The sequence below is a fragment of the Dipodomys merriami genome, unplaced genomic scaffold, assembly GCF_024711535.1.
Source record: "Dipodomys merriami isolate MVZ:Mamm:240054 unplaced genomic scaffold, mDipMer1.0.p SCAF_2, whole genome shotgun sequence".
Taxonomy (NCBI): domain Eukaryota; kingdom Metazoa; phylum Chordata; class Mammalia; order Rodentia; family Heteromyidae; genus Dipodomys; species Dipodomys merriami.
In genome coordinates, this window is record NW_027203381.1 from 114,552,093 (window position 1) to 114,565,037 (window position 12,945).

Consider the following 12,945-nt stretch of genomic DNA (forward strand, 5'->3'; position numbering starts at 1 on the left):
CCACATAAACAGAAAAATCCAGAAGTGATGCTATGGCTCAAGTGGTAGAGCATTAGTCTTGAGCAAAAGAAGCTCAGGGGCTGTGCCCAAGCCCTGAGTTCAAGCCAGAGGACTAGCAAACAAAACAAAAAAACTGGAAGTGGAGCTGTGACTCAAAGTAGGAGAGTGCTAGCCTTAAGTAGGGACAGCTCCCAAGCCCTGTGTTCAAGCCCCATAACTGACAGACAAAGAAAAGAAAAAAATCCTACATTACGAATGCAGTGATAATTACATAAACTAAACATTTAGTAAGATTCATTAAATTGCACACTATAAGCTAGTGGATGTTATTGTACATAAATTACATTCAATCAAGGTCAAAAAGAAATAAGCCATCTGGTTCTAAGCCAGACAAAGGAACCAAATGTCTATGCCTGGAAACAAGTACTGCACAGTGGCTGAGATCCAGGACACTAGAGCCAGACTATCCGTGTGCATTCCTGGCTCTACACTTGCTGTCCCATGGCCAGGTCCTGTACATGCTTTCATTACCTCATCTAAGGTTGAGGGCAATAGGACTCTTATTCACAGGCTGTCGAGACACATAAGTGAGTCAATATGGTGAGATACTCAGGCCAGTTCCTGGCATACACCACATATTCTAGTTTGCTTTTATTCCTAATCATCCTTCAAATTCCTCTCCCACACTCTCTAAATTTCCAATTCTGACTACACATTCTCCCTCCCTGCCCCCGGAAGATGGGAAACTAGACCTGTTACATACTGAAAACAAACCCCCAGGCTCTTAATATGGTGGATAAAGGAAAACTAATTTTTTTTTTTTGGGGTCCGGTCGTGGGGCCTGAACTCTGGGCCTGGGCGCTGTCCCTCAGCTCTTCAGCTCAAGGCTAGCGCTCTACCACTTGAGCCACAGCGCCACTTCTGGCTTTTTTTCTTTTTGCTTATGTGGTGCTGGGGAATCGAATCCAGGGCCTCATGCATGCAAGGCAAGCGCTCTACCACTGAGCCACCTTCCCAGCCCAAGGAAAACTATTTTGGAGGTAACAATTTAAAAGAATTCAAGCTAAAGAAAATTTATTTGTAGACAATAGCATGTTTCTTCAAAACCATTTAGTTCTGTGGAAATGACTCATGTAATTAGAACTGAATATGAAAAGCATAATCCTGAATTAGGTGCCCTAAAGTGTCCATTCCTGTGCTACCAGTGATCATGGCTAGCTATCTAAGTAATATTATTGGTCATTATTATGAATAAAATGAAACTAACACTGGAACCTGGAGTCCATGATTCACTGATTTTGAATAGTAACATTTTGTCTATTCTCTACTATAAGCAATGTAACAAAAATGGTAACTTTAAATTTTTTTTTCCAGTCTTGGAGCTTGAACTCAGCTTAGGCACTGTCCCTGAGTTCCTTTTTGCTTAAAGATAGCATTCTCTTGAGCCATGGCACTATTTCTAGCTTTTTCTGTGATTAATTGAAGATAAGAGTCTCGTGGACTTTACTGCGCAGGCTGGCTTTGAATCTCCATCCTCAGATCTCAGCCTCCTGAGTAGCTAGGATTACAGGCTTGAGCCATCTGTACCTGGAAATTTAACTCTTTTCTTAAGGATTTAAATGTACATTTTTTTGCTTGGCTCATGTTTTACCACTTGAACCATGCCTCTAGATTCAATGGCCAGCCATGGCTAGCTTCACATAGGAATCCTTTGGATCTTAGCCTGTTGAATAGCTAGGGCTACACATGTAAGCTATTATTAACTTTTCAAAAGCTAATAACTGTTGTACATTATCACTATCAGCCAATCCCACATCAATGTTGGAGGTTTGGTTTTCTGCTGATAAGTTCCTATTTTTGCAGCATCATTAACAGTGCAACACAGTTACTCATAAAAATACATGTTAACAGCTCATTAATAGTCCTTTTAGGGGAGGGGGGAGGCGGGGAAGGGAGGTGAAGGGTAAACAAAGGAGGAGGCTGCAATGCTTGGTAAGAAATGTATGCATTATCCTGCCCATGTAATTGTAGCCCCTCTGTACAGTATGTTCTCAAATAAAATAAATTTAAAAAAAAATAGTCCTTTTACCTGTTCTTCCTAAACAGCCGCTTTCATAGCTGTCACCTCTCACCTGAGCATTGGACACAGCATTTATCCTAGAAGACACAAGTCATCCAATGAGCTTTCATGCTATTTAAATACTCACAGGTATTTACAGGTGCCTTAACCGAGAAACAAATTTATGTCCCAACTAAAGTTAAATAACCGAATGTATCTTTTAAATAAACAGCATCCCAGGGGATAGAACTGTTACTTTCATTTTATTTTTTCTTCTAAAGTACTCCAGAGATTATGAAAGAACAGCTAGTTTTCACACATCTTTGGTAATTTATATACCTAACACATAAAAGACTCTGAGTTGTCCCATTTTAGAATTCTCTGAGGGTTTTGTTTTTGGTCAGTTGCGGGGCAATCCAGGTGCTGTTCCTGACTTTTGTGCTTAAGGTTAGCACTGTACCACTTGAGTCACAGATCCACTTCTGGCTTTTTGGTAGTTAACTGGAGATGAGAGTTTCATAGACTTTCCTGCTCTGACTGGCTTTGAATCCTGATCCTCAGATCTCAGCTTCCTGAATAGCTTGGTGAGCCACTGGTATTTAGCCTTCAAAAAGTAATTTTGCCAGCCACTGATGGCTCATGCCTGTAATTCTAGCTACTCAGGAAGCTGAGATCTGAGGATTGGGGTTCAAAGCCAGCCTGAGCAATTAAGTCCATGAGACTCTTTTTTTTTTTTAAATTGTGAAAATATTGTACAGAGGAGTTACAATTACATGGGCAAGATAATGAGTACATTTCTTATCAAGCATTGTAGCCTCCTCCTTTGTTTCCCCTTCCCATCCCTTCCCATCTTCCCCCCCCCCCCCGCACCAAAGTTGTAAAGTTCATTTTCGACATAACAACTTGTACATCTCGTCCATGAGACTCTTATCTCCAATTAACCACCGGAAAACCAGAAGTGGCACTGTAGCTCAAGTGGTAGAGCACTCGCCTTGAGCTGAGGAGCTGACGGACAGTACCCAGGCCCAGAGTTCAAGTCCCACAACCGACAAAAAAAAAAAAGTAATTTTGAATTTTGAATTTAGAATACCTTTATACTTACATAAAGAAAGCCAATGTGGAAAATACACCACATGTGTGAAAAGCATGGTTTAAGTCTTGTGGATATACCACCGCAGCATCAATCATGATCCACCAACCTGTAAAAAACTTAAGAAAAAAGCCCAAGATATTAAAACACTAAAAGTCTAACTTAGTACAATACCTGCTGCTTGACACTTTTTTTTTTTTTTTTTTTTGGTCCAGTCGTGGGGCCTGAACTCTGGAACTAGGTGCTGTCCCTCAGCTCTTCAGCTCAAGGCTAGCGCTCTACCACTTGAGCCACAGCGCCACTTCCGGCTTTTTTCTTTTTGCTTATGTGGTGCTGAGGAATCGAACCCAGGGCCTCATGCATGCAAGGCAAGCGCTCTACCACTGAGCCACCTTCCCCAGCCCCTGCAAATTCTTTTAATATAAAATACGAGCTGTTCATCATAAACAAATTATGAGGTGAATACTAACATAAAACAATTAAGCTGAAAGTGATCATGAGATTGACCTTTTAGAACTTATGTTGATTAGTCTAGCTATTTAATTTTTTTAAGTATACATATTTAGTACCAAAGCCAGCTGGGGAAAAAAAGTCTGAGACTCTTACCTCCAATAAATTACTCAGAAAAAATGGCAAGTAGTGTTGTGGCTCAAGGGGTAGAGCAGAAGCAGCTCAGGGACAGTGCCCAGGCCCTGAGTTCAAGCCCTAGGACAGGCCAAAAAAAAAAAAAAGCCCTTTCACACACACACATTTATTGCAGAACTATTCATACCACACAGCAATGGAAAGGTTCCCCATAACTGATGAATTCATTAAGAAAATGTGGTGTAGTGCTGGTGTCTCAAACCTATAATCTTACAAACTCAGGAGGCTGAGATCTGAGGATCAAGGTTTGACAGCAGCTCAGACACAAATCTGAGAGACTCTCATCTCCAATTAGCCAGCAAAATGCTGGAAGTGGAAGTGTGACTCAAGTGGTAGAGTTGCCAGCCTTGAACAAAAAAGCTAAGCAAAGCCGGGCACCGGTGGCTCAAGCCTGTAATCCTAGCTACTCAGGAGGTTGAGATCTGAGAATCGCGGTTCAAAGCCAGCCTGGGCAGGAAAGTCCGTGAGACTCTTATGTCCAATAAACCACTAGAAAACCGGAAGTGGCGCTGTGGCTCATGTAGTAGAGCACTTGTCTTGAGCTGAAGAGCTGAGGGACTGCACCCAGGCCCAGAGTTCAAGTCCCACAACCAACAACAACAAAAAGCCAAGCAAGAAAGGCCCTGAGTTCAAGTTCCAGTAAGGGAACACAAACACACAGACATAGACACACACACACACACACACACACACACACACACACACACACACACACACACACACACACACACACACACACACACACACACACACACACACACACACACACACACAAAAAAAACATCTAAAAAATTCTGCGGGGCTGGAAAGGTGACTCAGTGGTAGAGTGCTTGCCTCACAGGCATGAGACCCTGGGTTCGGTTCCTCAGCACCACATAAGCAGAAAAAGCCGGAAGTGGTGCTGTGGCTCAAGTGGTAGAATGCTAGCTGAAGAGCTGAGGGACAGCGACCAGGCCCAGAGTTCAGGCCTCATGATCAACACACACACACAAAAAGTCACAATTAAAAAATTCTGCATGTTTTTTACAATTATCTTCAGTCCTACTTCTGCTTTCATTTGTTTGAATAAATTTTATTTTTTCTATTGAAGTCTGAGTGTAGAAATGTATATGAAAAGAAATGACTGATAAAAATATAAGATGCTGAAGCTGGGTGCTGGTGGCTCACACCTGCAATCCTAGCTACTCAGGACGCTGAGATCTGAGAATCACACTGTTCAAAGTCAGCCCGGGCAGGAAAGTTCGCGAGACTTTTATCTCCAATAAACCACTAGAAAACCAGAAGTGACGCTGTGGCTCAAGTGGTAGAGCACTTGCCTTGAGCTGAAGAGCTCAAGGACAGTGCCCAAGGGGTTGGGAAGGTGGCTCAGGGGTAGAGCGCTTGCCTTGCAATGCATGAGGCCCTGAGTTCGATTCCTCAGCACCACGTAAGCAAAAAGAAAAAAGCCGGAAGTGACACTGTGGCTCAAGTGGTAGAGCGCTAGCCTTGAGCTGAAGAGCTGAGGGACAGCGCCCAGGCCCAGAGTTCAGGCCCCCGACAACTGGACCCCCCAAAAAAAGGACAGTGCCCAAGCCCAGAGTTCAAGCCCCATGACCAAAAAAAATAAAAAATATATATATGATGCTAAAATGTGTTTCCAATAATGTAGTTAGTAGACGCAGGAGATGGCTGACAGAATATAAAGTTAGACATTTGCTTGTTTTTGAAGTTGTACAGTAAGTACAAGGAGAAAGGGAGGAGAAAGATCTACATAGCATTCTCTACTTTTGTATACTTTTTGCATACTTTTACATTTGCAGTACAAAAATCTTAAAAAGGAGATAATGCAAACAAAATTAAGCAAAAATTTCCTCTACAAAGTTCTTCCTCCTCTGGTGCCCAATGCAGTAACTTGGGAAACAGAGATGATATCACTTGGGGAAGAGCAGCTGCAGAGATTCTGTTCTACCACAGACTAAGGTGTTACTGCTGGCTACATAGCCTAGCTTTTCCCTCCCATCCCCCTCCTGGTTCTGGGGCTTGAACTCCTGGTCCCTGAGCTTTTGTGCTCAAGGCTCAAGGCTAGTGCTCTACCATTTGAGCCACAGCTCCACTTTCAGATTTTGTTTTTTTGTAGTTAATTGGAAAGAAGAGTCTCATGGACTTTCTTGCCTGGGCTGGCTTCAAACTGTGATTCTCAGATCTTAGAATCCTGAGTAGCTAAGATTACAGGTGTGAGCCACAAGCACCCGGCTACATAGCCCACCTTTAAGGAACATCGATAACTCTGGGTAACATCAAACTTGGATACTTTGCACACCTGTAAGTAGCTACACATACTGTATCATTAAGTTTAAAAATGCTGCTGCCTATATTACTATAGGCATACTATTACTAGAACTGAAGAAAAGATGCTAAGTTTAACAAAACTCACAAAACCAAATAAACCCAGATCCTACCAAGTTTTGTAGTTAAAAAAAATAGTATTAGGAATCCTAATAATTCTGCAAAATATCAGTGAAATAAAATAGTTCACAGTTCAAAGGAAATCAACACTAATTTCCCCAGGCACATGCTGAGGTATAAACATCTTCTCATTTAGCAGGGCTTGCACACTTACCAATATGCCTGCGACCACAGAAGCCACAGCATTTCTTCTCTCACTCCAATCAATACATTCACACTCTGGCCAACGGAAATTATCTAGGAAGCCTGCCATTTTTACTCCGTAAACATGAATCTTGTATTAAAAGACTGTATCCTACAACCAAAAAAGACAAAAAAGAATAATCAACCTAAAGAAATGTTTTAAGAACTAATGAAGTACCTCATTCCTTTCTTAAAGCTTTAAATATAAACTTAGATCCTGTTTTAAGAAATTAAGAAAAACACATTATTTCGGTAAGTACAAATTGAGACATGTGTAGGCCTTAGGGGCTGGGGGCAACTTAGTGGTAAAGCACATTCAAACAGGAAGCCCTGGGTTTGATGCTTGTCACCACAAAAGAAAACACAACAAAAACAACAATTCTGTCAGTAAATTCTTTGATACTTTTCTTGCTGAGGGGTGGACTGTGTCACATCTCCTGAATTTGAGTCAACCATAAATATTAACCAAACCAGAGGAAGTTATGCTGCGTAACTCCTGCCACGCAACTTCCCAGATTACGGCAGAGACGGCAGCAATGTAGCTTCCATCTGGCGGATTTAACATCAACTGCCAAATGGCTGAGTTGTAATGTTCCTTTCTTCTTTCTTTTTTTGGTCGGTCGTGGGCTTGAACTCTGGTCCTGGACACTGTCCCTCAGCTCTCAGCTCCAAGCTAGCTCTCTACCACCGGAGCCACAGTGTCACTTCCAGCTTTTTCTGTTTATGTGGTGCTCCGGAATCAAACCCAGGCCCTCATGCATGTGAGGCAAGCACTCTACCACGGAGTCACCTTCCCAGTCTGAGTTATAATATTTCTAAGTGCTGCTATCTGAGCTGCATCATCACTTCCAAACTTTGAGCCCTAGAAAAACTCTAAGATGCCAGATACATGAAATAGAGTGCTGACCCACATAATCTAGTACGTATAATAAGATGGCCGTTGTAAGCCACTAGACTCTGAGTTAATGCAGCAATAGATAACGAAGGAGAGAAAGGTTGTGAATAAAGAACTAAATGAAACATACTATGGAAATCTTCAAAAAACAAGAGACTGTGTTCAATAGGAGACTCAGAACCAACACAAATTCTAAAAAGAAAAAGATTTGAAAAATATTGGCAATTACTCTTTGAAGAGAAAACAGAATCTGAAAGGGATTTTACCCTTGAAAGAAAGAAAACCCATGATAGCATCTATTTTTAATTTTTATTTATTTTTGTTGGTCATGGGGCATGAACTCTGAGCCTGGGCGCTGTCCCTCAGCTCTTTAGCTCAAGGCCAGTGCTCTACCACGGGAGCCATGGTGCCACTTCCAGTGTTCTGAGTGGTTTACTGGAGATAAGAGTCTCATGGACTTTCCTGCCAGGCTGGCTTTGAACCGTGATTCTCAGATCTCAGCCTCCTGAGTAACTAGAATTACAGGCGTAAGCCACCGGAACCCAGCTAGCATCCATTTTTATATAGCTTTTCCCCATAGCAAACCCACGCCAATCCCATTCCCAACTCCCTGTGGTACAGAGTAGCTAAAACTCAAGCCAAAGCCATAGCACTACTGGCTTAAGATGTCAGAAGACAGAAGTCCAGGACTGGCAGAGCAGCTGGAAATCCAGGGGGAAATTATGGAAAGGAGTAAGATAGAAAACCTTAAACACTTCAATATACACCCCTGCTCATTTCTGACCAATTCCTTCCTACCCAGTAGATGCAGACTCCAAAGCAAAACCCCCCAACAACACAAAAACCAAAACAGCTGGATGGCTAAAATAGCTGAGAAGAGATTCTAGCTGTTGCCCACCAATATGCAAGACATTTTGGAGTTTCAGTGCTGCCAAGTGAGGTAGGGCTGGAAAACACCCTGGGATTTTCCAGACATCCTGAACAATACCAAGTCTTCACGATTTCAAGGTGACTAGGCAATACTTTAAACCCATAAACAATTAAAAGCACTATGGGTACATTTAATCAACATAGTATGTGGATATATTAATGAATTATTAATGAAGGATTAAATAGTAACTAGTTAAAAGCAAGTGTAAGGAAGGACATCATGAATTTAACTGTAACATGGTAATGTTCTGGTTAAAGGTTAAAACAATGAAATTTATTTCCTGTATGAAGTTCATTGTAAAGTCATTTTCCATATAGCCTCTTATAAATGCTTTTTGTGGGTTTTTTTGGTCAGTCATGGGGCTTGAATTCTGGGCCTAGGCCAGTGCTCTACCACTTAAGCCACAGCACCACTTCTGGTTTTCTGGAGTTAATTGGAGATAAGAGTCTCATGGACTTTCCTTGCCTGGGCTGGCTTTGAACCACGATCCTCAGATTTCAGCCTCCTGAGTAGCTAGGATCGCAAGTGTGAGCCACCAGAGCCAGGCATAAATGGTTCTTTAAGCATAAAATACATAGCACACACACACACCCCTCATATTTGCACACTTGGTTAGACAGGTGCTTTACTACTTGAGCCATGCCTATAGCTCTTTATTTTTTTTATTTTTGTTATTATAACAGTGATGTACAGAGGGATTACAGGTATATAAGTCAAGTAAAATGTATATTTCTTTTGGACAATGTTACCCTTTCTCTTACTCTCTCCCAGTTTTTACCTTATTTTTGAAATTGGATCTATGGTTTATGCCCAGATTGGTCTGGATTGTCATTCACCTATTTGTGATACTTGTATAGCTGGGATGACAGGCACTTACCACTTCAGTTATTCTTGGTTAAGATGGAGTCTTCAAAACTCTTTTATTTATTTATTTTTTTGTCGGTTGTGGGGCCTGAACTCTGGGCTTGGGTGCTGTCCCTCAGCTCTTCAGCTCAAGGCTAGCACTCTACCACTTGAGCTGAGAACCACTTCCAGCTTTTTCTGTGTATGTGGTACTGAGGAATCGAATCCAGGGCCTCATGCATGCAAGGCAAGCACTCTACCACTGAGCCACCTTCCCAGCCCTCTTCAAAACTTTTTGCTCAGGCTGGCCTGGAAGTGCAATCCTCCATATCTCTACTTTTCTGGCTCTCTACTTATCAAGTAGCTAGATTACAGGTGTGAGTGTCCATGCCCAGCTATTTTTAGAGTAAAAATAACTAACCTGTTGGATCATCAATGATTGTTTAGCTCTATCCTGAAAACCAGGGATTGGTAAATATTTTCTGAATGAACCAGAGAGTGGAATTCTACCAACTCAAGAGGATGAGATCTCAGGATTGCCCTTTGAAGCCAGCTCAGGCAGAGAAGTCCTTGAGACTCCAATTAACCACCAATAATCTACAAGTGAAGATACAGTTTAAGTGGTAGCATGTCAGCCTTGAGGGAACAAGCCAAGTGAGGGTGAAGGGCCCCATGTTCAATTATCCTGTATACACACACACAAAGAACCAGAGAGTAAACAATTCAGGTTTGGTGGGCCATACCACCTTAGTCACAACTATTCAATTCAGAGCATGAAAGCAGACATATGTAGAGCATAAATAAATTAGCATGGCTGTGTTCCAATAAGACTTGTATTTACAAAGGCAGAAGCCACAGTGCAATGCCAATGGCTTATGCCTGTAATTCTCGCTACTTTAGGAGGCTGAGATTTGAGGATCACAGTTTGAAGCCAGCTGGCTCCATGAAACTCTTATCTTCAATGAACCACCAAAAAGCCAGAAGTGGTGCTGTGGCTCAAAGTGAGTCAGTCTTGGGTGAAAGTGACAGTGCCAAGGCCCTGAGTCCAAGTCCCAGAACTAACCCCCTCCAAAAAAGAAGAAGAAGTAGCCAGTCAGAGTTGCCCACATGATACTTTCAGGATCCATGTTCTAAGCAATAGGGAAACACAAAGGTTTATAAGCAAGGAGTGACAGGATCAAGTCTGTCATTTACAAAGGTAATCTTAGTGACAAAGTGTAAAAGAGGAATTGAAGAAAAACATAAAAGAGAACTACCTGCCATCATTCTAAACAGGGAAAGAATGAGGATAAGTGGAGGTCAAACTGCACAAAGCTACAAAAATGATTTTGATTAGAGAAATATTGAACCAGTATTAGCAATAAGGCAGGAAGTAGTTACAGGGCTGTTATAGGGTTTCTTGGCTAAAGCCTTGACTGATCCTTAATGAAAACGGAGAGCACAGAAAGGAAAAATGGGAGAGAATTAGTTTGAAGGTTGTACATTTGATATGCCTGCAGGACATGGTACGGGTAGAGATGGAGGGAAGACAGCTGGTTTAAGACAGAGATCATAGATTTGAGTTTCTCAGTAATGAACTGTACCTTAAGTCACCAGTGTAGCTAAGTAAATCTCAGGGAGAAAATGTGGAGGTCCGTGTATCAAATCACAACTCATCTCTGTTTCCTGTGTTGCTTTGATTACTGGCTGCCCAGTATCAAACTAGACCTCCACATAACCACATACAGTGGGTAATAAATCACTTCTCTCGAACATGTTCTATATATATGCAGAATGTCAATGTGTGTGTGGAGGAGAGGTAAAGAATGACAAAATGAGCTTTCATTAGAAAATTTATATACTAGTGCAAAAGAGTAGAAAACAGTTGATTTATTTTTCTTGTACTCAAGGCCTCATACTTTCTGTTTGGCGTTTTGCTCAAGGCTTGGTGCTCTACCACATTAGCCACATCTCCATTTTGGGCTTTCTTTCCCTTGGTTAATTAGAGATAACATAGCTTGAGCCAAGAATGCCTAGATATTTGTTTTTTTGTTTGTTTATGTATTTGCTAGTCTTGGGGCTGAACTCAGGGCCTGGAGGGTATCTATCCCTAGAGCTTTGTGTTCAAGGCGAGTACACTACCAATTGGACATAAGAGACTCATGAACTTTCCTGACCAGGCTGGCTTTGAACTGCAATCCTTAGACTTCAGCTTATTGAGTAGCTAGGATTACAGGCTTGAGCCACTGGTGCCTGGCAGTTAACATTAAAAAAAGTTAAATTATAATTTACCATTAAAAAAATGGAAGCCTCTGTTAGGGAAATGAACCCTAAGATATGTATTCAAATGTTTTTTTTCTTTCATGTGATTGTTTCTAACACAATTATAAGATTATTTCTTTGTTGCTATGTCCCTCCCCCACAGTATAACTCCTGTTATCACTGTATTTGATGTCGGTATAACTTGTGGAGGGGAAGGGGAAAAACAAATCATTAAAAAACAAATTGTACATTTCATTGTAACAATGAAATGTACAAGTAGTATGTAGAAAATGAACTTTACAACTTTGGTGGGGGGGGGAAGGGTAGGGAGGATGGGAAGGGATGGGAAGGGGAAACAGAGGAGGTTACAATGCTTGATAAGAAATGTACTCATTGTCTTGCCCATGTAATTGTAACCCCTCTGTACAGTATTTCCACAATAGAAAAAAAAAATGAAGCCAGGCATCAGTGGCTCACACCTGTAATCCTAGCTACTCAGGAGGCTGAGAGCTGAGGATCCTGGTTCAAAGCCAGCCTGGGCAGGCTTTGTGGCACTGTAGCTCGTGTTAGAGCACTAGCCTTGAGCACAAAGAGGCTTAGGGAAAGTGCCCAGGCCCTGAGTTCAAGCCCTAAGACTGGCAAAAAAAAAAAAAAAAAGGTTATTGGTCTAGGAATGGTAGGGTTCTTGCCTAGTACCCTTGAAGCCCTGGGGGAATTCCTCAGCATCACATAAAACAAGTAAGCAGTGGCAATAATGCTAGCTACACAGACGAATAATCCTAGCTATGTAGGAGGTAAGGAAAGAAAATCGCTATTCACTTCCAAGACAGGAAGGCAGGAAACTCTGCGAGACACTTACCTCCAATGAAGGCCAAACTACCAGCGCAAAAAATAAATAAAGCAAGTAAGAAAACAAAACACAACGCAAACATCAAAATATTAGATCTAAATATCCAGAGCAAAACATAATGGCCAAGTTGAAACAAAAAACAGAATCTTCAGCTTTCCCTAGAATTAGTATTAGTTACAAGTTGATTACCATATTAAGCTCCTTACAGATGGCTCCATTTAATTTTCAGAAAAACCTCCTTATTGAGACCATTTATTCCGTTCAGTCTTCACACACACACCGAGGCAGTTACTATTATTATCCTCACATAACTGAAACGGCTTAGAGAATTGCTAACTTGCCAGTGCTGAACAGCTTGCAAGGAGTTTTTCCACTAATGTTCACATCTGATTCGGGAATCTGTGCTCATAACTATCACAATATATTGCTGTCCATCGAGATACACTTTCACAGCATTTCTCTCATTTCATGAGGAGAAAGTATTCTCTTGTCTATATGAAAACAGAAAGGAAAAAGAGAGAAATAGCCACAATTTAGAGGAACACTGTGGTCAAATGGAAGAGGAACACAGTCCAATGAGATCTGCAGTGACCTTGACAGTTACTCCTGGGACAAACCTTGACAAAGAGTCTAGGAACAGTTTTCTTGAGTTAGCCATAAATTGGTTTCTAGGCACTATATTTTATAGGCCTTAAAATCAAACAGCATGAATTATTCAGAGATCTTACATACTTAGGGGAAAGCATTTTACATATTTAATCTT

The 12,945-nt window shown here is 41.4% G+C and overlaps 1 protein-coding gene across 1 annotated transcript in view; it reads right to left on the reverse strand.

Moving 5' to 3' along the window:
* Positions 1-12,945, reverse strand: part of Tmem50b (transmembrane protein 50B) — a 30,725-nt gene that overhangs the window by 13,340 nt on the left and 4,440 nt on the right. Inside the window, exons 2-4 of the mRNA XM_070030597.1 lie at positions 6,394-6,534; positions 3,162-3,268; positions 2,090-2,157 (exon numbers count right to left, since the gene is read on the reverse strand). Of these exons, the coding sequence (XP_069886698.1) occupies positions 2,090-2,157; positions 3,162-3,268; positions 6,394-6,492 (274 nt within the window). The 5' untranslated portion in view covers positions 6,493-6,534. The remainder of the gene's footprint in view (positions 1-2,089; positions 2,158-3,161; positions 3,269-6,393; positions 6,535-12,945) is intronic.